This window comes from Phalacrocorax carbo, chromosome 3 (assembly GCF_963921805.1).
Source record: "Phalacrocorax carbo chromosome 3, bPhaCar2.1, whole genome shotgun sequence".
Lineage (NCBI taxonomy): Eukaryota > Metazoa > Chordata > Aves > Suliformes > Phalacrocoracidae > Phalacrocorax > Phalacrocorax carbo.
The window spans coordinates 54,628,208-54,656,128 of NC_087515.1; the positions used below are offsets into that span (position 1 = coordinate 54,628,208).

The 27,921-nt window shown below is 43.5% G+C and overlaps 1 protein-coding gene across 1 annotated transcript in view; it reads right to left on the minus strand.

Annotated features, from left to right (window-relative positions):
- The window catches only part of IGF2R (insulin like growth factor 2 receptor), a 58,618-nt gene extending 35,578 nt beyond the window's left edge, over positions 1 to 23,040 (minus strand). The window contains exons 1-10 of the mRNA XM_064446955.1: positions 22,800 to 23,040; positions 14,866 to 14,999; positions 8,639 to 8,763; positions 6,860 to 6,958; positions 6,335 to 6,464; positions 5,097 to 5,217; positions 3,012 to 3,126; positions 1,322 to 1,484; positions 986 to 1,166; positions 207 to 310 (exon numbers count right to left, since the gene is read on the minus strand). Of these exons, the coding sequence (XP_064303025.1) occupies positions 207 to 310; positions 986 to 1,166; positions 1,322 to 1,484; positions 3,012 to 3,126; positions 5,097 to 5,217; positions 6,335 to 6,464; positions 6,860 to 6,958; positions 8,639 to 8,763; positions 14,866 to 14,999; positions 22,800 to 23,014 (1,387 nt within the window). The 5' untranslated portion in view covers positions 23,015 to 23,040. The remainder of the gene's footprint in view (positions 1 to 206; positions 311 to 985; positions 1,167 to 1,321; positions 1,485 to 3,011; positions 3,127 to 5,096; positions 5,218 to 6,334; positions 6,465 to 6,859; positions 6,959 to 8,638; positions 8,764 to 14,865; positions 15,000 to 22,799) is intronic.
- Between the last annotated feature and the right edge of the window lie 4,881 nt (positions 23,041 to 27,921).

The window sequence follows — 27,921 nt, forward strand, 5'->3', positions numbered from 1 at the left end:
TTTTGTTAACTGTTGGCTAAGAAACAAGGCTCTTTTACACCTCAATATTCTTGGTCATTGGTGTAACTTTAGGATAGCAGTGCTACTACGCAGCACAAAGCAATCCTGCCAGCCACAGAAATTAGTGCTTATTCTTTTTGTTAGCTGTGGTTCAAAGCATGCATTCCTTTGAAGAGAGCAGAGTCATCATACCTTATTAAACTCACCTGCTGTTTGATTGCACTCAAAGTTTATGACAGTCATTCTCTGAAAGCCGGAACTACATGCATCCCCATTCGGATAAATTAAAGTGAGATCCCCATCAGAATATCTGAGTAAAAAGTCAGTTTTAGATAGAAACATGCAACTAGACACAATCACGCAGTGTTCTTCACATAACAGAAGCCACGCTCTTTTCTATTTAATAATTGTCTCACTCAAAGGGAAAACAACTGCTTGTTCAACATTAACACTGACATTTCTACTGCAACAGAGGCTTGCATCCACCGATTCTTCTGGTTACTTTTCATGAATTTGTATTAAGTTTAAAGAATGCTCTAATGCTATTCCAGCTTTGAATAGAATATCTGTGCTTTCAGTTAGAATAGACTATTTCAGTTGGAAGGGACCTACATCAATCATCTAAGTCCAACTGCCTGACCAATTCAGGGCTGACCAAAAGTTAAAGCATGTTATTAAGGGCAATGTCTAAATGCCTCTTAAGCACTGAGAGGCTTGGGGCATCAATCACCTCTCTAGGAAGCCTGTTCCAGTGTTTGACCCCCTCTTGGTAAAGAAATGCTTCCTAACATCCCGACTAAACCTCCCTGGCAACCCGATCTGCTCCTTTGTTTGCTAACACTATCCTCGTTTTTCTATACAAAACTGAGCAGAGATACTCGCATTTTGCATCAAATATTGTTTATGTGACAAATAAGGGCATCAAATTAGGAAACAAAGATCAGTCATTCAGACACGTTAACAGGGCTAAAAAGCTTTTACACACCTTAGGGTTTGGTTCTCAAATCTTCCTGCCACTTTTTGCTGGTTATTTGAAGATTTTACTTGGCAAGATGAAGTGTATCCTGTGCTGTCCTTGCAGTTACCTGCAGTGGTTTTCCCACATATGTTCAAGTAATAGTAATACTCCTCTTTGTCATCTTTGGCTAAATATGGTGTGACATAATCTGAATATGAAAAAGAAAAAAGTCTTCTAAAACACAGCAGAATATATTAAAAAACAACCAAAAACCAAGTATCTATACAGGACATTTTTCCCATCTCTAAACATGGAACTGGAAAACTGGCTAATCACACCACAGAAGAAAAAAAGTGAGCTTACCTGGAAGTTGAGTAAGTGGTCTTAAATCAATGGAGATATCATGTTGCTCATTAGTCAGAAGACAGCTCTTACTCTCCAAGTAATCCCTATGACAGGCATACTCAGTAACCCACTCAATTTCGTACCGGCAATTGGTTTTTGCTGTGAGCTTGGGACCTGCACTCTGATACAAAAGTGAACAGAATTTAAATTATGAGTAGAGACTTACTTGAAATATAATCTTTAAGGCAACAGAATCACATTCATTTAGGGTCAGTAATGACTACACCTGTAAATTGCTTAACAGATGCAAACATTGTCTCTGGCCTCTCAGAAATAGGTGTTGAGAAAAAAGTAAAACAGGTCTTATTAATGATGTGGCAAACTAGAAGTCTAAACAGAGGTAAAGTATCAGGCATTAGCAGGTCAGCAACAGTAACAGTACATTAAAAAGCACTTTTCCTAAATGTGTTGTCAAAAGCAGAGCTACATGAGCCCAAATTGCTAAGCACAGCTTGGATTGTTTGCCTCAGAGAAGTCCTCAAAGAAGGGAGCAGAGATCAAGTGTTTCCAAAGCCAAAACAGCCTCTTAGACACTGGTGTTTTAGCAACTTTGATTCCCTCACTCCAAATTGAGACTGAAAAACATTTGAGAACTCTTTAGCCAACACTTTTATCAGATGCATTTTCTGTAGTGAAATATTTTTGCACCTCTGGGAGAAGGGGTAGTCTTGTCTCTCCTTCACTTTCAAGTGAAATATTTAGAAGCTCACCTTGTTTCATAAAAAACTGTACTTCTGACACCCACTAAAACAACAGGCAGATACACACGTAAAGTACCAGGTAAGTTACAGGCACAAGTAACGTTAGCAATACTATTCATACTACATGTGTGTAACACCTCGCTACAGCTATGCAAAGTGACAGTAGAGAAAGTCCTATGGTTTGTTTCTGCAGCAATGAGGAGGACGAAGTATGGTACCTGTCTAGGTCAGATGAGACACAAAACATTAAACCAAAAGTTAACCAGACCAGAGTTCTTCCTTCACTAACCTGCAACCAAAAGCATCATGATATGAAACGACAGAGCATTAGCAATTGCCACTCTGACCCTCTTTAAGGAGCATGGGTGGCTGAGGTTATCTGGCATCACAAAGTGATCATCATACTGCATTGAAGCTAGGCTAAAACTCTGTCCTGCAAAAACTGTGGTTAACGCTACAGATTTTACTTGAAGGTAAAAGGAGTTTGTGAGCCTGCTTAGTAAATTACAGACTGTTGCCATACAATGACACTTGCTAGCTATTTTTTTTTCTCTGAGGAAGGCCAGATTAATAATGAAACAAGTTACGGACAACAGTTGTAAGCATGCCCAGGTGGACTGATAATGGAAGAACACTCATCAGCTCTGCAGCAGGAGTTAACACTGTACTGTGTCCTATTCTCAGAGGAAAGCTTTGAGCCCAGAAAAGGGCAACCAAATTCACCAAAGCAAGAAAGAACACACCCCTTGGAAAATTTTATTCAAGTTCTTGTTTCTCTCTTAAACTCTTCCAAAAGTCATCTAGAATTTATTTCGATTCCTACACTCTTCACAAGCTGCAAAGGAGAAGGATTTCTGTTCCCTTCAGCCTTCAGTAAAAACAAAAAGATAATGCGCACAGAAGTTAAAAGACCAACTGTTTAACACAAACTGAAACAGCCAAGTTACCTCTTCTCCCCTTTTTGATGGGCACACAAAAGTGATCGTCACTGCTGGGTTATGGCCTAGGCAGAAGTCCAGCTTTTCTTCATCACTGTATGTTCTCTCATAACTCAATACCAGCCTAGAAACAGAAAATGGCAAACAAAAAATACAATGAAAACACTATGTGCTGTACAGAAGATGGATATTTTTGAAAGAACGTCCGCCCTTTGCTAGATACCCAGGCAGGATATACTAAAGTAGCCCTGCTCCTGAAAGATACTTTTATGGAGGTCTTTATTCCTTTAATCTTACCAAAATAAAGATTAAGACAGTCCCAGCTAAAGTACTTAATACAGCATCCTCTTGCACCCCAGTTAAGACTATGCTCAATGCCTTGTAACCCATATTGTAGCAGGAGCTTAGCTGCTAGTCACAAGAACACTCTAGCTTTGCTCTCAAACTGCTGGAGAGCAGATGCAATAAAAAAATCTTGCAACTTTTGGAAGCAATAACCACTCACATTTTACCACATTCCTATACTTTACCACCTCTGTGTGTATAATCTCTTTCCATTCTAACTCCAGAATTAAAAGCAAGATGAACTTTTGATAGCAAATTGACATGTGCAAGGCAACTGGGACAGATCAAATATGGCAGAAGTAGGAGAATGATACACGGCAACTACCTGACAGGGAGAGACAAATGGCAAGATGACTTGGATGAGAAAACAAGGAGACCAACACAACTTCCCAACTAAGCATTACTGTTCTTTACAATCTAACAGGCAGAAGACAACATCTTGTGGAGGGTTGACTGCCTGGCTTCAGGTTAGTCACACCTCTAACTGACCTCTCTGTACCTTAGGACACAGATATACAGTCATCTTGCTCTCTTCCCAGGCCACCCTAATCTGATTGAGCATATAAAATGAATTTTCCTCAAGCAATGAAGAGCAATTCAATCCTAGCAGGGATAAGATAAAGCTTTCTCACCAAGCACTTTTATAGAGTACTAGCTGCACTTCAATATGCGAACAAGCTTGCGCTTCCTCAGATGTGAGCTTCTGTACCAAGGCAAAACACCTCAGCCACTTGTTTCACGCTGGGGGGGAAAGCCCTGCAATGAAGGACTAACAATAAACCAAAAGAAAATCCACAACCCTGTCACTGAAATAACCCCGTTATTAACCTAGTTTATTCTGCTTGTTTAATTCAGCTTGCATCCAAGATAAAAAGAGGATGGCAGAAGTCAACAAGGTACTATTGACCCTACAGACAAGGTAAGCAGGCTCAGATGACTTGAAGCTCAGAAAGAACAGCATGTTAAGTAAGGCCCTTGAGCCACACAGGGTTGTTTGGGTGGTTTATTGGTGTGGGCTTTTTGTTGCTGTTTTGGGGAGTTTCTTTGGTTTGGCATTTTTGGGGGGTTTTGTGAGGTTTTGGGGGTTTGTTTTTCGGTTTGGTTTTTTTGGGGGGGGTTGGCAGGGTGTGTTTTGTTGGTTGTGGTGGTGGTTTTTTTTCAAGTTACACTTCCAGCACAAAACGCAGCAAACAGAACAGAGGAAACAGCATCAAGGAAACAGTTTCTCCTAGTCCCAGCTCTGCCACAACCAGGAACAATAAGCCTTGCATTGCTTATCTATTTCTTCTATTAAGAATTTATTAACGCAAAAATACAGAAAGGCAACATCCATCAGCTTTTAAAGTACTCCTGGGCAGTAGAGTGAACCAAAAACAGTGAGTAAACCCATAGAGAGCCAAGTGAACTTACCCTGTGGGCCCTCAGACAGTAGGCAGATGAGGTCAAATCTCACTCTTCTGCTTGTGGGCAGAGAGCAGCAATCACCCCTTGGTTCTGAGAGTTTTGCAATTTTGTAAAAAGGAGTCTCTCACAATGAAGAAGAACATTTGATCTGTTATGGCAGTACAACAGGATGCCTCAAAAAGACTCTGGCCTGCCAGTATTTGAAGAATTTTCTTCTGCCAATGCTTCAAATTTGAAGTGGTATTGATGTCAAGTTTTAGAAGACCTATTTGTTAACAAGACTGCTTTTTCCAGCCTAGATGACTGGGAAGTATTCACAAAAGTATCACCTCAAAAATTACATACCTGTCTTTGTCATGAAGCTTCAGCTGTTCCTGTGGATGGCCGACGTCATACACCTGACCATCATGTAACAAGCAAGCAGCACTGCCATCAGGGCAGTATCTGGTCTCTCCACTTGAACTTCCTGTTATAGAATAGAGGAGTCAGAATACAGGACTCAGTTTCTAAGCCCTGCTCTACCTGAAGTATCTTGCCATTTTATCTGCAGGCTCACTTAACATGCATTGCTTTACACTGTTCTAAAAACACCTTTGAAATGGGTTACATTAAAATGTAAAACTGACAAAAGAAAACCTGAAGTGCTTGAGAGGTACAGGGGGAAGTTCATGTTGACCTCATTTTGGATAGCAAATTTATCCTTCCTGCTGAAATTGCTGCAGCTAGTTTCCAGTTGCTAGTACAGCTGCTGGATGCATAGGGCTTTGAGAATTTCTACAAGCGTGCAACGTTTTGGTTGTTTTTTTTTCACAACACCAAAATGTTATCAAGTAATGGGTAACCCCTTCTCACAGGCAAGGTCATTTTCCCCTCCTTTGTTTCTTATAAACCAAATTATTCAAAGCTGTCAGCAAATGTTTCAGACTAACGGAATTTTTAAAAGAACAGACCTGCCACTAAAACTAGATGTATTAAACCCTTAACAGGAGTACAAAATACATATTTAACTGCACAGTAAAAAAAAACACAGTAGGAGTATACAGCTAAACTAGCCTTTTCAGCAAGTTTCAAGTGAGTGATTTTGCCAGTTTAATTCCTTACATATGTAGCTCCCAACTGACATGAAAGTGCTAGCCATGCACCATTACTTACCCAAGCACCTAAACACTATTTTAGATGCATCTCAGGGCATTCGCTTGGAACTAAGCAACAGCCTGAACTGGAGCCCAAAGTAATACATTTAGAGCACATGAAATGCTATGAACCATCTCGGTCCTGTTTGGCAGCAAACAGCAGCAGCTACAAGACAAGCTGAGGTCTTCCACTCAGTCCAGCTGAAGTCAACTCTTCTAACAGTACTTGCCCATCCAGAAGGGGCTTATCTCTGAACACCTCAACAGTTGGAGAGTAAGACTTAGCTTCACAGAAAGCTGCCTTCAAATCATCAAAAGTAGCTTGAAACAACAGTGCAAGTCCTAAAATACTGATCTTTGGTCATAGGACAACCTCAGCTAAGGCACTGGAAAAGAACCACACTGCTAGAAATTTATACACCAACAGGTGAAACAAGCAAGCATTCACACCTAAGTCCCTGCAGACATTTATGAACAAGGAATCATCATCAGAATCATCCACCAAGTAGTGTCCTGAAACTTGGATGAGAGGACTCAGGTCATGTTTCTTCAAATCTTCATCAAACACATAGCAAGGGACCTAGAACAACAAAAAACTACATGCAATTCATGCTACACAAATAGGGAGAAGTTATGAACAGGCATATATAAAGCCAAGTTAATAAGTGGAAAAAGTTTTTACTTCTGCAAGCTCAAATCTGGCATAAAGCCAGATATGCTGACTAAAATGAGGCATCTGAAGTTCAGCTGTTCTGCTCTAGCCTTTAGAAGAGTTTTACCATCCAGATGACAAAGAAGGTTGCAGGGCTGTTTAAACCCTCAGCTCCACCCACTTCCAACAGATGCTTTATATACTTATGAAAAAGTTAGGTCTATGGAGGTTGTTGGGATTTGTTTAGGGTGGGGGCAGGTGGGTAAGAGTAAAATTGCCAGATGTGTGAAGAGTAACTTCTGCGTGGATAGTACATAAATTACCTCTTTCACAGGTTTAAACAAGTCTTTTTTGCAAGCCACGAAGGTCCTCCATTCAAAATAGTGCACACATTCTGTTGCTGTTACAAATTCAGGGGTACCCTATTTAAAGGAGGAAAAATAATTCTTTGAAAAACAGACTTCAGTTTTATTTTACATCTATAGACAGCAAGAAGTTCATTCAAGAGATTAAGGAAAACAGAATACAGCATGTCACAGAGCAAGGACATACGGTTTCTTAGTAGCACTTGTTAACAGCAAGTTTGTTATATTTAACAGCTCTGTTGGTAAGCTTGGGAAGATGCCGGGTGCCAAATCCTTCCCAGTCTGCACATGCACCAATTCTCAAATTAACATGTGCCAGCCCTAATATGCAGTAATCGTACTACATCTTTAAGGAGCGCTCACTATGCCAACTGATATTGGCAGAAGTACCAGTCACATCTAGTTACTAAAAAGGAAAAACAACAATACAAATGTGTATAAATAGATGACAGTAAGGCAATGCATGGTTTATTGGTTCCCTGTCTTTTATCGTACAAAGACTGATAAGCAATCTCTTCTGCTACACAGAAAGAATACCTCTGATCTCAGCAATTTATTCTTACAGGCTCATATTATACACATTTCTCTTTATTTCAAGATGGTCGTTCTACCACAGTTCAGGGCTGGATGCTCAGCTGAACGTCTCTACTTTGAGAAAGACAACACTCAGATCTTTCCATTCTCCCTCCATCACCTCAGCATAAAGAAGCACTTTAGCATATTTAAATGGATTCCTTCTGCTTAACTCTGCCATAAAAGTGCTGGAAACAAGTTGTTCCAGACACCGTTATGAAATTGTTTTACTAGGTCACATGAAGAATATGCATTAGAACTACGCTGACCAGAAGTTTGAAGATTGTTATGATCTGGTGTTACAGTTAAGCAATAACTTTTTATTTAGTTTAAAGTGTCATCTGCTGAAACAACAGGAAGGATTTATGTCTCTGCTGCACTGGGACTTTATCTGAATTGACTAGATTTCCAAGAGGGGGTGTACAACAGCATCATCAGTGCCAATAGCAGCACTAATAAGTACTTATCTCTGATACACAAATATGTAAACTGATCACAGTCTGTACAGAATACCAAGCTGTGGTATGAGTTAAGTGTGTGGAAGGTGTAACTCCAAAGGCACATGAAGGTGAACTGCATACACACACCCCCAGGAACTTTTCTGGGATCTCCGTTCACACTTTAAGCAGGTTCTCACTAACAGCCACTCCCCCAGAAGACCCAGCTGGATGTGTAAGCACTGTTAGCTCAACTATATGCAGACAAAACCTAACACCTGGAGTTGTCATCTACGCTGACCAATAACAGGTCAGTCATTTTCTTCAACGCTATTCTACTAAACAGCCATGCTAGGTCCACAGCTTGGACACAGCCAGCATTTAAACAATAGCTCTCATTGTTGCAGCACCCTGTACACTGTTGACTCATTCCTCCATATTACGCTATTAAATTACTACAGTGCAATCCCTGTAAAAACATTAAAGTCCCAGAAGAGCCAGTGATCAGAGCTATGATGCAAATCTACAGTTATTTTCTACTGAGACTGAATTTTGAAAGCCACAGTAGATAATGACCTTAATTTGGTACTAAAACATAACTGGCTCTCCTTCCTTAAGCTATGAAGCTCAGTAATTAGTACAACCATAAGTACAGCAAGTCTCCTTAAAAAGCATGCCAGAAGTACTTGCCATTTCCATTGAAGATAAGAACACAACTTAAACTTACCAGTGTTTTCCCACACAGGAAGTTAATGCTGCTTTGAATTTTGTGCCGACTGCCTTGCTGCAAGCAGTTAGTTGTGCTGTTGAATTCCACAAGAGTGTCAGAAACTTTTTGCAAGCCCAAGTCACCTAGGGTTTAAAAAAAAACCAAACCTGAGGTTATCGTAACACAGCACCTTCACAGAAGCTCAACAGACAGGCTCTAATTTCAAGCACTGGGCCCCATAAGACATATCAGTACACTTGAAGAAAGTCTTTGAACAGAGTACAACTGAAGACCTTCCCTGTGGTTCTCTCAGTTTGGAAGATTAGACCCAAGTTAAGATAGTGTTTGGTATCTCAAATCACACTTCTACTTTCTCCAAGGTTTTTCACAAACACTTTGAATGTTAAGAAGCCCGACAGCAGGTGCCACTACAAACTATTCACTGCCTTAGGAACAAGGGACTCCATCAGAAAACTGTTACCAACTAGTTTCAAATACCACATTCATTCCCTCCTACCAGCTTCTATTTATCAGCTTTTTAGCCTTTAAGCCATTTATACAAATAGCTTCAGCACAATATGAGACAGAGTCTATCAGAATCATAGAATGGCTTGGGTTAGAAGGTATCCTCAAAGGTCATCTCATCCAAGGCCCCTGCAATAAGCAGGGATATCTTCCACTACATCAGGTTGCTCAAAGCCCCATCCAACCTGACCTCAAATATTTCCAGGGATGAGGTATCTACCACCCCTCTGGGCAACTGGTTCCAGTGTCTCACCACCCTCAGTGAAAACATTTCTTCCTTATATCTAGTCTGATTCTACCCTCCTTTAGTTTAAAACCATCATCCCTCATCCTATTGCAACAAACCTTACTTTAAAAGTCTGTCCCCATCTTTCTTATAAGCCCCCTTTAAGTACTGAAAGGCTGCAGCAAGGTCTCCCCACAGCCTTCTCTTCCCCAGGCTGAAGAACCCCAACTCTCTCAGACTTTCCTCACAGGAGAGGTGTTCCATCCCCCTGATCACCTTTGTGGCCCTCCTCTGGGTTCACTCCAACAGGTCCATGTCTGTCTTGTACTGGGGACCCCAGAGCCAGATGAAGTACTCCAGGTGGGGTCTTATCAGAGCAGAGTAGAGGGGCAGATTCACCTCCCTTGACCTGCTGGTCACCCTTCTTTTTATGCAGCCCAGAATAAGGTTGGCTTTCTGGGCTGCACATGCACACTGACGGCTCTACCTACACCTTAATCTTGTTTACTTAATGAAGAACCCATTAGTGCCTGGGCACAACCACTGTGCTGGCATTGCCTGCAGACAAACCCAATCCAGATCCATCGCTTCATTGCATGTCCCCCTGCAGCTTCCACCCCCTTTAGCACAGCTTGCATGCTACATGAAGGTTGGGTCACCGCTGAGTCACTGCACATCCCTCTCCTCCCCAGCACCTGACATGAAGGGGAAAGGTGGAGTACATTTCAAGTCATGATGAGCACGAGCTCAGGCCACTGAAATGTTCCTCCTCAAACCTATTTTGGTTAGCGCTGACTACCAAGCCCTTTCAGATCTAGAATGCCAACTCGACCCTGTCCATTTTTGATACGTAGATTTTAATCCTGCAAAGAGTTTGGGTTGAACTATAGAAAATGCTATGAAATGCGAGTATTGACTGGCTTCCCCCTTTCCATTTTTGTTGATGTCTACACTAGGGAGAAAGCAAGTCAAACCAGTAATCAGAGCAGGCAGCAGCTGTGCACCTAGGCCAGATGTTGTTTCAACTTTAAAACCACACTCGCTGGAACTTTGCCCAGCCTGTTATCTCCTCACTCAAGACAAGCAAAACTAGGCTACACCCAAGTAATACAGTCTTGAGAGCAAAAGGAGCAGAAGCAAGCAAACTGGGCAGGAAGAGGGCACAAGAAGCTCAAAAATACAGCCAAGGAAATATTCTGCAGAAAAACCATTCAGGCACCTACACTCAAGGCTGTCACCAGCTGCCAGTGCTTCTCTCAGTGATGGGCACAGTTTGGCATCCTTCCAAAAAGTTCCCCAGCACTATTTTATAATCCATTCCTACAAAGGAACTAGGAAGAGATCCATTCGTGACTGTTTGATGATCATCGGTTGTGTTGAACTGTAGCAGAGAGAAAGCGGCTATAGCCACCAAATTTGCAGGTAAAGCTGAAATAGCAGCAGTCAGAACAGAAACTTGATGCTAACCCACATGGCACCCCCTCAGTAGCTCAGGGCTCTCCTATTCATGCTGCATATGTTTATGCTAACTGCGTTACAAGAAGGCACATTAAGATGCTCCTACCTAAGCAGCCATTCACAGCACTCCCTGTATAACCAGTACAACAAGTATGACAGACCGTTCAATAACCCTCTGCCTTCTCAAGGGAAGGTAAAAGCAGAGATGTGCCAGCCCAGAAGAATGGCAGAGCAGACCAAACCTGTACACGCATGTATGTGCACAGGCTGAGAACAGTGGAGCATGTTATCATCACTGCGGTGAACTTCAGTGCCACCTTCCAGGCACCTGGAGGCTGTCAGCGGTTCATGCCTTTTATATTTCCTGGCACTCCTGTTATCAAAAGGCTATCTTAAGGTTTTAAGACTTCCAGCACTGGTGCTGACAGAGGTGCCATGCAGCCCTTTTAAACCTAAGAGCTACATGCTACATTGAGAGCAAGATTTCTGCTTATCACTTCATTGCTTAGAAGATGCTGGCAAAGTGTCCACTTTTCTTCCCTAGATTAGCAGAAGGAAGCCAACGCAACTTTCTAGTCAAAAGAGCTACGTACAGTAACAATACACACACACAATTAAAAACTCTCTGGTTATAAATGTGCACAGTTTTAAGCCCCAACTTAGGAGAGAACTTATGGCAGCACCACCTGAGGACTTACCTCAATGCTCTGTCAGTATTAGTTTTCTCTCGACTCTGAGGACACACTACATTGGTCTAAAAGCCATGTAAGCCAATTTCCTCAGTTAAAGGGATATTCAAGAAAAATCAAGTTAAGCCAGTACACCTTGTTTACTACAGGCCAATTTGCATGCTTTCCTTCCCCCTGCATGCTCAAAACTTGTTTGGGAACTTGCTGAAAGTTTTAGCAAGAATCTCTTTAGCACATGAATCCTCTCATCCCTGCTCACAGAACAAGTAGTCTCATGAACCATCCCCTCAAACCATCAGCTTCCTGGGAGCTTCCTTCCAGACCACCAGTTCTGCAACAACCTCTTCCATAACATCAAGTTCTCCTCAGTGATCACTCATGTTTTTTCATGACTTTAGAAATGCATTACTTCCACAAAGTAACACGCTAAAAATCAGCTAGTACAGCTCACAAAAATTAACACCAGATACTTTATATTACACAGTTGTGCTAAATTGGTATCAAAGGTACAATCCACAACACCTTTTGCTTATCGACTCCTTCACCTGTTCAGCTGTTTGCAAGGAGAAAATCATGGAAGACATCCAACCAGTTCTCCAGAAGGGGGCATTTAGGTGGCAGCTATCATTTCATGTCCAGTCCTCCTACTGCAGCTGGACAAAGCATATGTTTCACCACTGAGGTTAAACAGTTACAGTAACATTTCTGCTTTTAATTTCAGTAGTAGTTCAGCTAAATAGCACACGAGTCACTAGGTGCCACACTAAGTTAAATAAGTACCACGGCATTTCCATCCTCACTGACATTCAAGGACTAAGCATTTGACGACACCTTGAAAACTTCTAAGGTCAATCAATGATGCTGAAGAGCTTTTTCTAGGAGAGGCCTTTGGGGTCTCAACGCCAACACTGGTACCCCACACTGACACAAAGTTAACATTAGCCACAAGGCTTCCCTTGGATACTGACCGATCACAGTCACAGAGCATACAGCCTTATCCCCTATCAAAGCTGGGATCAACAAACAGAACCAGCTCTACAGCTATTACCTCTTGAGTAGCTGACACGTAAAAGCAAAACTACTGTTGGCAGTGAAAGCTTCTTTCTCAAAGAAAGAAGAAGAGATCTGATTAAACCCATATTTGAAGAACTCTTACAACTTAGCGAAGTTCATCAGCTGGCAAATTGCCTTTCTTCCCTCAAATCAAAGCACTTCAGATACACTCAGCTTTGGCATACAAGTAATCTCGTAGCAGCTGGATTGCTTGAAGACAGGTATGTGACAGCTTCCAGATAACTGGAATCTATGCTGGAAGTCTACGCCTGCATAGATGTGGTTTAAGGAGATTCCTCACTTCTCAGGTCAGAGTGACTTTTTTTATTTATTTAGGAACAAGAGGCTTGATAAGCCATTAGCATAATCTCAACCCAGTGTGATGGTGCTGAAGCTCCAATGCAACTAGAGGCAGTACAATGAAGGATGGCAGGTGTCACTAATAAGCCTCAGCCTTACCAGGAACAAGAACAAGACATAGACAAGTTGACCAGTAAAACAAAGAAAATTCAACGTTGATGTTAACTACAATGCCTTGAATTCTTTATTGCAGGGTGGTTAAAAACATATCTTGCTTGAACACAATTTGTGACTTAACCCTCAAAAATCAGCCTCTGCAAGACCAAGTTTTGATTGTTGCTAAATCCTCTTCCACCCAGTAGGAGTCAGGCAATAATACACTCAAGGTCTGCATATAGCAGAATACTTGATACTGCTCACGGTTGTCATCCAGCTGTGTTCTCCCTTCCTCTTTCCACAAGAAGCATGGAACAAAACCTACACAAGCCTCTAGGTCTCACACTTCCCTGGGGAGAATATCTTCCTCAACCTGCCACATTCCAGTCTCACTCAAAAAAACATGTTAAAACAGATGCCCAGGTGCTGCTTCCGTTTGTAATCCACAGGCAACTGAAGCCTCAACTGCTTATGAGTTGTGACCCACATCAGCAGGAAACAAAATTCTTGCTGTACATTTTAGGAATTAAAAACATTAACAGCATCAAGTGGTCTACTGACATGTCATGCTCCTCAGAGTAGATGCTACTACATGCAACTGCAGTTTGAACTCAGCCATCCCAGAAAACTCTGGAGCTTGCACTACATATAAAAAACTACACAGCCATGAACTGAGATATACTTCTATCCATGCACACAATGATTTTATAACCCTGGGTCACAACACTAGTAGTTTGGAAAGCACTGATTAACCACAGCATGAAGCCAATGTATCTCTACAGTTAATGGAGAGGGGTGGGGAGAATGGAGGCTAACTAGCTGCTGTGCATCTGCATACAGGTGAGAATCATCTTCCCCCTCATCATCTTCCAGCAGTTCAAGTTCAAACACTTTTACTGAAGACTCAGGTTCTCATAAGAGCTGTCTGCCAACAGAAAGCAAGATTGGCAAACATGTTAGATTCAGACTTCAGATCTGCAGGACTAAAGAGGCAGCCTGAAGAAATATTACTCTTCAGAAAGCTATTGCTTTTTTCTATTAGAAGTAAGAGTCAACTATCAGAAAATCTCTTAATCAGTATTCGTATATTGTTTCATTACCTGAGGCACAGAAGCAACCTTGAAAGCAACAAGTATCCATGAAAATAAGTACACAAATACTGTTCAGAGCACAAGCTGCTTCTGACTGATAAAACCATGTGCAAGCACGTGTATAGCAATATGCCAGTTTCATATTTAGATCAGCATGCAGAAGTCCACTGCTTGTCAGAATATCAAGGACATCTGTGAAAGCAGCCACCAGATTTGACAAGCGTAACTGAAAACAGAGGACTTCACATAATTTCGTTCCTTTCTGTGTGTAACAAATATGACAGTCCAGAATTTAGCAATACTCCAAGATTGTTCAGAGTCAGGTTACTCTCTGTAATGCAAAGAGCTGATGTAACATCAGGGTAGGTTGTGGTATAGTTTAGAGCTATAAGTCAAGCTTTATCCTGTGTTCAGTATCAAGCTTCAAACAAGGCTGTGCACAGTGCCCATCCTGACACAGGTAGATGCACTTATTTCTACTTGAGATAGCCTTGTAGTTTCACATTAGAGTACAGTTAACTAGACCATAAGGTAAGTTTCACTGTCCTGTGATTATCTGCAATCAGATCATGTTTTCCCAAATCTCCCCAGTAAATCTACAACAGAAGAATAAAAGAAAAAAGTTTTACCCTGTTCTGAGAAGGAAAAAAAAAATCTTTGCTAACATGTCAAAGTTGGCAATAGTTATAAGACCATCCATTACCATGACTCTGAACTACTTTTGAGGAAGGACACTTGTTTACTTACCTACGGACAGATAGGTCTTCTTATTGATGTCATATGCACAGACTGCACTTGATTTTCCACACTCTTGAACAGCAGAACAGAAGTTTATTTTATAAAGCACATGTTTCTCTGCATCAATTGTTTCCCATGTGTAACTGAAAAGAAAAAAAAGCCTGTCAGTTGATATTCATATTGTCTGCACTGCAATACTCTAGACAACAATCCCTGGAATAACCAAGTTAGAAACCTAAGAGCACCACTAACTCCAGTTTCATATTTGTGTTCTATACCCATAAATGCCAGAAATAATTATTACTGTGTCAGGGCCAAGAACAAAACAGGTTTAACCACTTGAGGGAAGTATATCAGGTCCACTTTCGCCTTTCCTGAACACCCAACCACCCATTCTTGCCTTTCAAATCTCTGTGAAGGCCACTCTGACTAGGTATATCACAGGTGGTGAACCTTTTTTCTTGACAGCCTGATAAACTTCTCAAACATCTTTGGCAGGCTGCACTTGATCAATACCCAATAACAGTGACAGAAGTGCTAAGTCTAAGCAGTATAGAACAGCCAGCCACATCCTGTATGCCAGCAGCAAAGCCACCTACTTTCAGGGTCAAAACGGGGTTGAGATTCTCACAGCATTCCGACTGAAAGATGCCAATAATGTTTATCAGAGCCTAGCTGCACCTTTATGCATTTTATTTTTATATATATATATTTATCTATGTCTAGCTCCATATTGAAAGGATCATCCTGAAGGATGATGTCAGAAGCTGGAAAGCAAACAGAGCTATCTATTAGCAACTTAATGAAAATCACACTAGCTAGCTACAGCCATATCAGAAAGTCAACTGTCTAAAAACTGATAAAGGAACATGAAGCTTAGGTTAAACACAATGGGGAATAAATCAGAGTAACAGTAGAAAAAAAAAAAATAAATGCAGTGTAGTTCAGAGGTAGAGCAAGGATTAGTTTCCCTCATAGCAAGTGCTAAGACTGTGGTGAGATGTGGTCAGCGCATGACACAGCACCTCCCAGTTTCAAGGCAGGCCCAGGCCAGCTACTTTGGAGTCCAGAGCTCTTTAGACAGCCTGGCTTACTAGCACAGTGCTGTGGCCAAGCTCTGTTGAAAAGGCACAGCTCAGTAAACATCTGCCATCAGCCTGGCTCAGCTATGCCTCGTCTGGTGCTGGCAGCAGCCTGTATCCTCTGGATGGCATTGATTCCAGCTTCCCTTCTATCCTAGTGAAAACCTCAGTGGGATTTAGTACAGAGTCATCACATCAGGAAACTGAGGACAGCACAATGACTTATTAGGTATTCCCATTTACAGCTCACACAGGGTTTAATGCACCTATCTGACCCATAGAAGCACTTGTCTTAATCTACAGATTTGTACCAAATCCAGCGAGGAAGCTCAACTTCCTCCTCTCAACTATCAAGAAATTAGAAGTTGACCAGAAGCTTCACCCATAAGGCTTGTTTGCATTAATCTCTAGCTCATAGTGTTGCATGACTTGGTATTATCATACCCCAGATCTCCCAGGAGGAGAACCCGTTCCTGTTCCACTCTGATGCCCAATCCTCAGGCAAGGAAGAGGCAACAGCAGTTCAGCTACTTTACTCTAGATTTTGAATACTCTGAGAACTCCTCTCAAATCCAGTGCATCTCATCTCTAATCAGAGAGACAGCAGTAAGATAACACATACTTTTCCATTTAATTACTGACTACAGCAGCCATATTAATTTCAGTCTGCCAATGGCTGGAACAAGTTAGGGACAACTACAAGAGAGCTCTCTCTGAACTGGAAAAAAAAAATCTTTATATCCTAATTATATTGGGATATAAAGGCTCAAGCATAAGCCTCAAAAAAACAACATACCAGGTACTGATTCATACCCAACACATCAATAAAGCTACTTTTTAATCAGATTCAAGGACTGTGTCTCAATCCTACACAAATATTTGCCATTATTCTTTCCTCATAATCAGGCAGAGCTGATGCTTTACAATCACACTGACTACTTCTCTGAGCTAGTTTCTTGCATCTCTGAAGTGGATAAAGAAAATCACGATGCAGGATGATGATGAGAATTAAGCTACAGTACAGAATAACCAAAGTTCAGCAATGGAAGAAAGCTTGACAACACACACAAAGTTAGAAGAACCTGACTCTACCTTCAAGGGCTCTGAAAACAGCAAGAGATTAAGACGAACTGGTTTTACCTTCGGGAGAAAATGCATTTCAATCAAAATACAGTTTTTTCATAATGAAGCCCCAGAAATTTAGCATTTCACTGAAAAGCTGCCAAGGGCTCCAGTACTCTTTTTTGACTGGTTTTGGAAGATGACAAAAAGTTAATTTGTAATATTAAAGCAGAAAGCTTTTTGTCAAGCTAGGCTGTTCTTCAGTGTGGGGTTTGGGTTTTTTTTTAAAGAGAACTTGCAAGATAAGATCTGTTTTTGTGATCTCTCTCTGAGAGATTAAGGGTTTTGCTTTCCCAGTTCCATGTTATGAAACAGAGGAAGTCAACATTTTCAAGTCAGTTCACCCACATGCCAGAAGCAAGAGAGAAACAAGATGAACAGCTTAGAGAACAGAAGCAAAGCAGTCACTGAAGCCAGCCCTTCCCTCCGCCCCTTCACAGGCCCCTGGACAGGGAAGGCTGAGGAGTCCTTCAAAACAGTCCACAGAAAGGCAACAAGAAATCCCATGTTTAATCATGTTCCAAACCACGCCTTCAGTAGCACATGAAAGCCTAATACAATTTCAGAGTAGTATTACTTTCAAGGAGGTTCAAGGGACTTTTTTTTTTTTCATGGGTGGGAGGAGGAGGGCAGGATTTATTCATTGGGAGTAACAGCAGGCTGGATGTAGCCTAAGCAGCTGTTCTCATCAGAGATGCAAAATACACTTTCACAGTACAAGCAAGAATTGTTTCTCTCACAGATAAGACTCCTGGCATTAAATCAGTGCCTGGGAATAGCAGCTTCAAGTTGCAGGTGCTCTGCTTTCCAGTAAGATACACACTGACCTCTCCACTGCATCCCATAATGGAAAGAGTCTGCTGACAATCATATCACCCATCCTGAACATGGCTGAGATACACACACCAGCTTCTTCCAGCTGCTCAGCACTCACCTCCACCAGCGGTGATGCCTCATGTAATTACCCCCTCACCAGGGCCAGCTGAAGTTATCTTGTTTGAAGGGCTTAAGCTATCCCCAATTCAATGCAGCTGAACTAGTTTAGGGAGCTGTAACACCAACAGCTTTAAAAAGCAACAGCCTTGGTCATGAGGTGGGGTGTGATGCACCCTCTGTCTAGGGGGTTCAATACAGTTCCTCCTCACAGATGGCACCATTCAAGCAGCCATTTCTGGGGCAGTTCAAGATCTGGGCTCAAACGTGGCATCTGCCTTGATTGAAAAAACTGTCAAGCAGTTATTTTTGCTGAAATCACAACATGATGCTGGTTTCCAGATAAACGCAACCATGGACCATCCCACAGTGAGAGGCCTGAAACACACACCCACATCAACACCCCAGGGCAGGCTCTCCTCCTCTCCCCTCCCCTTCTCATCCCGTTTGTTGCTGGCCCCAGTGCCTGCCACAGGCTAGACCCAGGGACTGCCCTCTCTCAAAATTAACTCAGCAAAAACAACAGGTGCATGTGCATGTGTGTGGAGCAGGAACTGGCCAGGCTCAGTCCCCTGTCTGGCTCACAGTGGTTTCTGGCCATGCACCAGTGGCAGCAGGCAGGGAGGATCCCCTGTTGGGGGCAGCGCCAACCCAGGCTACTGCTGAAAGCAGTTGTGCAAGCAAGGTACAAACGAGTTACTGGGAATAACCTTGCCTGCAGGTCAGCCTTGCCAGCTACCTAGCTTTGTTTTCAAGACATTGAACCAACAGCATGAAAAAGAAAATTAAGCTACTTTCAGCAAGGTATAAGATCAAAAGAGAGTTCTGCTTTTTTTTTTTTTTTGACAAAACAAAGCAGCAACTCATGGGAAAAAACAACATGGGAAAGGGAAAAGGGGTATGAGCATTCACAAGTCTAGTTTACCTTGTGAATCAGTAGCTCAGGCACTGAAGTCAGACAAGGTGCAGATGGCCAACGTCTGTCACAGCACGTGCATCCCCACACCAGAGCCACTTTGAGCACTAGTGAACCACTTCAAATGCAACAGAGCACCAGAAAGGCTATCGCTACCATTCTCATAACCATGCTTAAGTTTTTGGTTCTCAAACTCTTACCCAAGGGATGACTGCTAGGAAGAAGAGTACACCCTGCTCCAAACAGCTGTAAAGCGTAGTGACAAAGAAACATGCATTTGCTTTCTGGGGAATGCACTGAACTGGCTCATTTTGCTGAAGGGGTGCTACACAGACAACCCAGTACAGAGACAAAGGAACCTACAACCACAAAGTTAGAAAGTGGATCCGTATGTGATTATGCATCCACACAATTTTGTGCCCAGGAGCTCCTCAGCTATCAGGACACTTGCAGATGTTCTTGCAGAGATGCAAATAATACCCAAAGGTCTTTATGAGCAGGTTCAACCAGCATGATCACAGGTAGACAAGCTCAGGAACAATTTCTGGGATGACCACTTCAAATTCAAAGCTGGCAGCTCGTATCCACTAGTTGCCACAAAAATCACTATTAGGTGTGGCTAACATTTTAGCACAAATATGTATGGTAGAGAAACTTCTGTATCAAAGCAAATTCTCCTTACAGAAAATGAGAGCTTGAATGGCACAAGGTACAAAGCTATCACTATGCTTCAAGAGCTTTTTAATGCCCTACTCATGCTTAGCTCTGCTGTAGCTTACCTGTCACTTTTTCCAACCATCACACAGAGTGCATGTCTTCAGGCAAGTTTTCTTGCATATGCATCATGCGTAACAGCCTTGCAGTTACACCACAAGCTGTTCAGCTTTCTCCACCCAAAAGACCCTTGGTCTTTCACACTACACTGTAAACCACATCTACTACATCATCTTACAGAACACATGAGAAAAGGAATAGCAATTTGAAGTTCAAGTATGCAAGACCTATAGGAAGCTCATGTGCTGAGAAATCACTTTTAAGCCATTATAATGGCAGCTTCCCAGGCATGTGAAGCAACTATGCACATATGCAAATAAGTCCAGTAGTGACTTATTTATGACATCTCCCACTTAAATATGTCAAAGCACTTAATAGAGCTGAACAAGTTCACCTAAAGGTCACCTCTCTGTACTCAGCACATGCTTCTTCACTGAGGTTAAACTGAACACTAAACCCAGGGTTTCCAGCAGCACACAAGGGCACAGTTGTGGTTTCACGACAAAGGCTGAAAAGACCTTGTTGGAATGAAAAAAAATGGTATGTACAGTCAACTGTAGGAGTTGTCTTATTAAAAACTACAATATTAAATGTAAAGAAGACTTGCCTTACAACCCCAAAATTGGAAATTCTGCATAATAGCAACCCTGTGATGTACAGCAGTTTTCCTTCCACACAGGAGTCTAAAAAGTTACAGAAGTTATGCATCAACTCCTATCCTTGCACAGCAGAGAAAAACATCACCTGTCATCAAATGATCTCTCATCTGGGGTAGATCATCACGCAAAACAGCGGGCAGAGGAGGCAGTTTGTATTTGCCACTCTGCCATCGCACTTGAAACGTTTCCTGCAATTTTTTAGAGGGGAAGGAAAGTTTTACAGTAACTTCCCCAATGTTACACAGAAGGTGAACCCAAACCGTCAATCTTTCTTTTGTTTTTAAAGTAGATGGACTTAAAGAACAGTTCACAAAATTAACTCTACCTCCAGAATTTTTTTTCTCCTGTGTTGTCACATGAAAGATGGAAGGGGAAGAAGGAAAAACAGGGAAAGAGACCAAACTGGCTAGTAACTACCTACATCCAACCAGTTCCCTGTCTTCTTTCCCAGGTGCTCATACTGCAGCAATCCTAGAGACACCTCTACTTGGAAGATAAAAAGATAATTCCAACCGCAAGTCACATGACAGCAGTCAGCTGTCAGAGCACACAAGAACAAAGAAGGAAGCATGGCAAAACCAGTGACTACAAGCCATGACTTTTGACAAAGTTTCAGAGAATGAAAGCTTTTCTTCTTTCCCCAGACTGTCCAAGCACACCAGCAGCAAGGATACACAAAGCAAGCACAGAAAACCACTAACTCAAGTTTAAGTAGTTCTTGTACAGAACAGATTTGACACCCCTCCTCCTCCCTGCAAGACAGCCTTCCTAACCCAGTTATCACTTTACTCCTATTTAAAGCAGAATCGCTGCCTCTTCTAATACCCAACATTCACATTCCTTGGCCACCTTTTGACATTCACACACCAAGACAGAGGCTGGTACAGCTTCACCAGCCCCATTACGCCACATAAAAGTCAGGACGCTCTTTTCTCAACGGTAGTAAAACAAATCGAAACCTTGTCTTAAGGCAGTGCAAAAATAGGTTGGTCGGGACTCATCCTGCACACCCATGTTGTATCTTTTGGCTTAGACGTCAGCCAGTAGTAGCATGCACATTTGCGACACCTGACTGCATTAACCCTTACTTGGTAGATTTTCGGTAACTGTGCCTGAGATGACACTTCACCACCACTCTCCACCAGGTCTTCCCACCCGACGGGCTGCAAGTTCTTGCTTCTTCCTTTACCCACTCTAGATTACTACGCCCAAGTCTGTCAAAGCAGTTTCTCCCACCATGGCACAACAGCAAGGGCACGTTTTTGAAGCAGGGAAAACTGTCGATTATGCTATCTATTCACAATTTATTTCTCACTTGCCAGCAACAAAAGGAAACTAGCTTAAGTAATTTGCATCGAAAAAAGAGACTGCACGTCTCTCAATGGCACTCCCAAGTGTTCCTCTAGTTACAGACATGCAACAGAATCAACACAGACATTGACAGGACTTAACACTATTCTCAGAATAGGAACTGCTTGAGAATCAAGCCATTTAGGGTAGGGTTTGTTCTTTTTTTAAAAATCATTCGAGTCAGAGGAGTTAAATTTCCTCAAGAAGCCACACAATAGTTTCTCATTTCTGTCTCAATTCTACAATTAGGGTGCTCATCTGTCAAACCATTTCTTGCAACCCTCATGGGTTAATCTTGCAAGCAAGCCTAATTTTTCCCCTTTTTCATCATTTAACAGTATCATACCCCAGCCTCCACCAGTAGGAGAGCCCATTCCCTCCAGCGACCAACCTCTGCCCTCAGTGCTACATTCTGTGTTACATCGGTGCCTGCCCAGTGCCATTCACTGAGGCCACATATTCCTGTGAGTACCACTGTGTATGCTGGCAGGTGATGAAAAAGTGGAAGACTAGCAAGATATCGTTGCCAGACTGAATTCATGGCTGAATTCGGGGTACGAACATACCAAAACATGAAGAACAGTGCCATTACTACATAGCAGTTCTCACTCCTCAAAGCTTTAACTCAGCTCCCCTGTGAGTAACTTAATGGAAACTGTCACTACCCTTAGTAAAAAGACGACCAACCGACACCGCTTCCAAGTCACTCTGGGTTTTTTTCAGACTAGAACGGATACAGTGACATAAACTAGCAGTCCTGGCCACGGGCGACTTGCACAGAGCAAGCCTCCCCACCTTCTCACCTGCGAGCTTCCTCTAGCCGCAGAAAGCCACCGGGGGAGCTCCCACGGGGGCTGCCCCACGCCGCCAGCCACCTGACGCCCCACAGCCCGCCCTCTGCAGAGACTCCTGCCGCTTCCTAAACCTCCCGGCGCCCCCGCTACCCACCGGTCTCGCCCCGGTTGTGCCCGAGAACACCTGCACGCCCCGCCGAGCCCCCGCACCTCCCGCTCGCTCACAGCCGGCCCGGCGGAGAGCCGGAGCAAGCACGGGCGGCGGGAGGCCCCCCGCGCCACAGCACTTCGCGGCGGGACGCCCCCCACCCACCTGCACAGGTCCCGATAGGCGTCGCTCAGGGCCGCGGCGGCCCCGCCACCCCGCTCCGGCCCGAGAGGCAGCGACAGGAGGACGAGGAGGAGCGGGGCGAGCGCGGCAGTGCGGGGCTGGGGCGGCGCCATGCGGGTGCCGTGGGGCGCGGGGGGCGCCGTGCCGTGGGTGCCCCGGGAGGCGAGGTCAGGCGGCGCCGGCGACCAGCACGTCATGTGACACCCCCCCCCCGTCCGCCCATTCCCCGGTCATGTGACGGCCGTCATGTGCGGGCGCGGAGCTCACGTGATGCGCCCCTTCTGCTGCGCCGTGGGTGGGTGGGGCCTCCCGCCGCGCCCGCCTCCCGGCCCTGAGGGCATTGAGACCGCGTGCCACCACCCCGCCCGGGCGCGCGGGGGGCGGGCTGGCCGTTGGGCGGCTTCAGGGCTGAGGCGCGGCCTCGCTGGCCGGTCGGTCTCGTACACGCTGCCCGCCCACGGGAAACGCGCGGCCGGGACTGGCGGCCCCCGCGTCCCCCGGGCCGGTACGTGGGGCGCCGGGCGGGCCTGCCGCGTGGGGCGGCCTGCCCCCGCCCGCCCGGCGGCCGGGAGGGAGGACGGCGGCCGTGCGCTGTGCCGGCCGCTGGCCGGGCTTTGGGCGGGCTCAGGTGCGCAGAAGCTCGCCCCGTGCAACGCACGGTGGCCGCGTAGGAGAGAGGCAGCTGGGAAAAAGTTAAACGGGGCTTTAAACAAGTTACTCAGAATGTGCGGTGAAGCCTTGGGAGAGACGAGAAAACCAAACCCGTTAGGGATGGAGACGGAGGAGGCAACGGCAGGAGCCTGCGTGGTTGTATAGCAAGAATTGCTGCTACAGCAGGCGAAGCTGGCGTGGTATGGAAATTCTCCCCCGTTTGAAGCTTGAAGCGGCGGGCAGGAGAGGAGGCTTGCCCAAAGCGGCACCCTCGCCGGAGAGGAGTGGAAGAGACTCTCCTACCACCTCCGCCTCCCAGACTGCTGAGAAGAGCCAGCTGGCCCAGGGCTTGTACAGTAGATATTTCCATGATTTAGCGATTTTTAACTGGGGTGCTTAAGATTCAAAAGATGGGCTTGGCATTTAACTTTTATGAAACTGCGGTTAAGAAGCAAAGCGCCTTTGAGGGTGGGGAGAGTGAAAGAAAAATTGCACTCATTAAACAGACAGCTGTCTTACAGGTGTGAAGAAATTCTGTTCACTAATTATGAATGCTTTCCAAAAGTAATTTGCACACAGAAATGCAAAAATCCTACCACTGAAATAGTTTGGTTTTCCTACCCCGTTCCCTGACATCCAAAGGAATGGGACAGCACTGAAGACCTGCCTCTATGGCAGTTTAACCTGATTCAAGGCTGCTGTGATCTACTGCTTTATTCCTTCTCTCTCTTGGTTACATATTCCACTTCCCCCCTTTAAAGTAGCGTTAGTTCTTCTGCGGTGGGGCAGTCAGCCAGTTATAGACGCTGGTCTGGCTGAAAACTGACATGCTGTTTTGATTGCTCTAGGTAGGTTTTCAGCTGTATGAGTTGCCTGACTAACTTGGCTCACTGCCTATCTGCACAAACACTGACACCGTCTCGAGAAGGGGGGGCAGGAAAGCGTAGCTGGTGCTATGTGGGAGGAGGCCCTGGGTAAGATCAGCTTTAATTGCTGTGAAATTTCACCCAGCCAGAGAAGCCAGAAGTTAACAGCTCAAGTCAAGCCGATGTCTCCCCACTGTCACACGTGGCCTCAGCCCCTGGCCCCCTCTGCCTCTCTGCTTGCACACGATGTGCTGGTACTTGTGTAAAGGCACTCAATTCAACTCATTAGTCCAACAGAAAAAAGTCACCTGCTGAAAAAAAGGAACAGTGTTCTGCTGGCTCAGGAGCAGTAGCAGCTTAGTGAGGTGATGGATCCTGGTATGAGGGCAGAGGAGCAAGAGGAAGGGGTAAAGCAGAAAGAGGACTGCATCGGTTCATGTCCTCAGCTGTGGTGGCATCTTAGCTTTTAGAGTTATCACAGGCTAACCTTAACAATGCCCTCAGCTGATGAAGAGAGGAAGACCTTCAATCTTTATTCTGGAAAGAGAGTTGTGACATGAAACAGTAATCAATCTAACTTTTCTCAGAACCTAAGAAGGAAAATTAATGAAAAGGACTGGGTAAATGCTGTTATCCTTGGCAGTTTTCTATTACTATGTGATAGATTATTGGCAACTCTAGCTCTTTTGTTTCAGCCTTCAGTGGATTCCTTAATGCTCCAAATCTGATTACCCAAGAATCCCAGTTGTCTGCTTTTAACACTCTAGCCTGTATAGTTTAAAAACAAGCACGATGGCATGAACTCAGAGGCTCAGAAGAAGATAAAAGAGCGGACTAAAGGAGTACCAAGTTTATTATTTCTGTGGTTGTGTTTGCTTTAAACTCTCCTCCTCTACCAGCAGTACTGGCATCACTCACTCTAGACAGAGCAGGGCAAATACATGAGTTACTGGTAAATTCTGTCTCCGCTTACCAAGTTGAGTTGAAAATGCATTGACCAGGTAATTCACTGCAGACGGCAGTGCAGGCAGACATACTGTAGCTTCTGATCTTGCTAGCTGCCTGAGTTTCTGCAAATAGAGCTTTATTCCTGAAATTATCTCTGTACGTTTAAGCATGTGAATGACTCCGCTGAAGACAATGTGACTGCTCACCTTGCTAATACAAAGAATGCATAGAAAGATCTGCAGTGGTCGGGGCCTGGCAGTGTATAAACAGTTAATTTCAGTTATCTGATAAGAGCTAATTCAAAGTTGTTTAACTGACAAAAGAATGAAGTTGTTCATTCTTCATTCAGCGTCCTGCTTTGTATGCGTAGGCCCCTGTATTTGCACAAGGCTCAGAGACTTCAGAGAAGTTTCTTTGCATACAGGGAAAAGTACATGAACACCTTCCTAACAAGGAGAGAAGTTGAAACATCAGAAAAAAAGCCCCAGTTAGAAAGTAAAAAACCAGAAATTCTACTTTGATCTGCAGTACTAATACATATGCATCAACCTAACAATGAATCAAAGTTGCAACACAGCAAGGATAGCTATGGAGCTGCTTAAATGCAGAAATAGTCCTTGTAAATACAAATAGCTTTAAAATAAAATTATAAAGTAAAACTTTGCAGATAACAATCCTGTGACCGTTTCCATTTCCTATATATTTTCCTTAACTTTTATAATGTGGGGGATCTGGTGGTTCTTCCAAGATCCATGGAATTTCTCCCATGTTTAAAGCTAAGTACACACATAAAAATTGGCAGGAGCCGTGTGTCAGTCATTTTTGTGTCCTAACCTATGTTTTGCAAATGGGCAGGAATGTTTCATTCTAAATATCGTTCATCAATAATTAAATATTTACCCCCCATGTTTAATGATATCGGCATCTCAGCTAACTGGATACCGTGGGACAGTGTTAAAATATTCTGAAATGCAATCTCATAATCTTACCTTTTCCTTTTCCTCGGGAGACGCTCAGCACTATGACTGCTAGTTACGTTGCAGTAAATCCCAGTATACCTGAAACTGATGCTGAAATTCCCAAGTTACGGATGGTTTTCAGTAGGCAGGGTGTCATGAATAGGTGATGAATACGTGGGTCCTCTAGGATTCTTCCTTGCAGCTTGCCAGGTGTCAAATGTCACATCGTTTCATGTTCTTCTGATTCACAGTGTTGCTCATGTGGCCAGTATCAGCTGTGCAGTACGGCTGACTGAGAGGCAGCTCGTTTCTACTGTTACTGGCTCAGTTCCCGTTAACACTCATATCTGATCTCTGTCTTCTCAATAAATAGGAACAAAAACTCTTTCAGAATCCAGAGCTGGTTTTACATTTGATTGTGGGAAATTTTCTCCAGAGAGGTTTGGACAGTTTATTTCTAGCTGTCTGTAAGCTAGACTATAACAAAATAATTATTTTTATACTTTGTGAAGATTTTGTAAGGCTTTTCCATGGAGCCGGCTGTTCTTCAGAAAGCAGAGAGGCACCACTTACGCGGCTGTTCCCACTTCTTTCCCTTTTTCTTGCTACACCTAAACTTTAGTCTTCCTAATCTTACACCCATTGCTATTACTTCTGAATGCTCCTTGTTCTTTTTGCTGCTCGTTCAGTCTTTTCACCGTTTCTCTAATTCTTTCTACTCCCTTTCCTTCCTTTTCTGTTCCACTTCTACTCTTCCCTGTTTCTTTCTAGCATTTTTCAAAGGCAAGCTCTTGGTAAGAGTTACCTCCTGATTTGTTCCAATGAGTTATCTGGTTTTATAACAACTTAAAATAAGACTGTTGAGGAAGACAGTGCCTGACGACCTTGGTTCGCAGACTTAGGTTTAGGCTTCCCCATACGGTTAGAGACATAACTAATGACATTTCCTGATCTAGCTGATATTGTTCAATGAAACTGTGAAAGAGTATCAACTGTTTCTAAACACACTGACTTTAGTTGAAATCTTTGTCTTGTTGGGAAAGTCCTTACATGCTGTACTCTGAAAAGGGCACTGTTTTGTGCTGTGGCTTAGGAGATTAGAAGACAGCCCTAGTCAAGGCCGTTGTTGAGTCATTGCCTGAGCAAGTCTATAGCAGCTTTTCTGTATTCCTCCATCTCTTTTCACACCTCTGGTCTAGCTTTCAAGGAATATGACTCTTGGCTATTTATGCTTGGGTCAGAACTCAATATTTTGTAATAATGAAGGATCTGATTCACCAGCGAGGGCCTAGGTTACTTGGTGGACTTGCACTGAGTAGAGCAAGAACCATAAAATACAAACCACTTCACCAGAGTAAACCAGTGGTACTTTCATTGGCAGCCAATGCAATTTCACTAGCACAAGTTTTTATGTCAGCGGAATATGATTTGATTTCTCAGCTAATCCTGTTTCATTTGAAGTACCTACCAGAAATCTGTCACAAACAATTTAACCTCAAAGCACATTACAAAGGCAGTAAATGTAGAGTGAAAGACGCTTCAGGGCTTTAAACCTTGTTACCCAGTCCTGGGCGCTTTTACTTCAGCGTCATTCTTCGCACTTTGGTTTGTTCTTCTCCCAGGAGCCTTCGTGTCCATGTTCTCTTGCTGACAGCCATCTCTGAGCTAGCCACCGTCCTT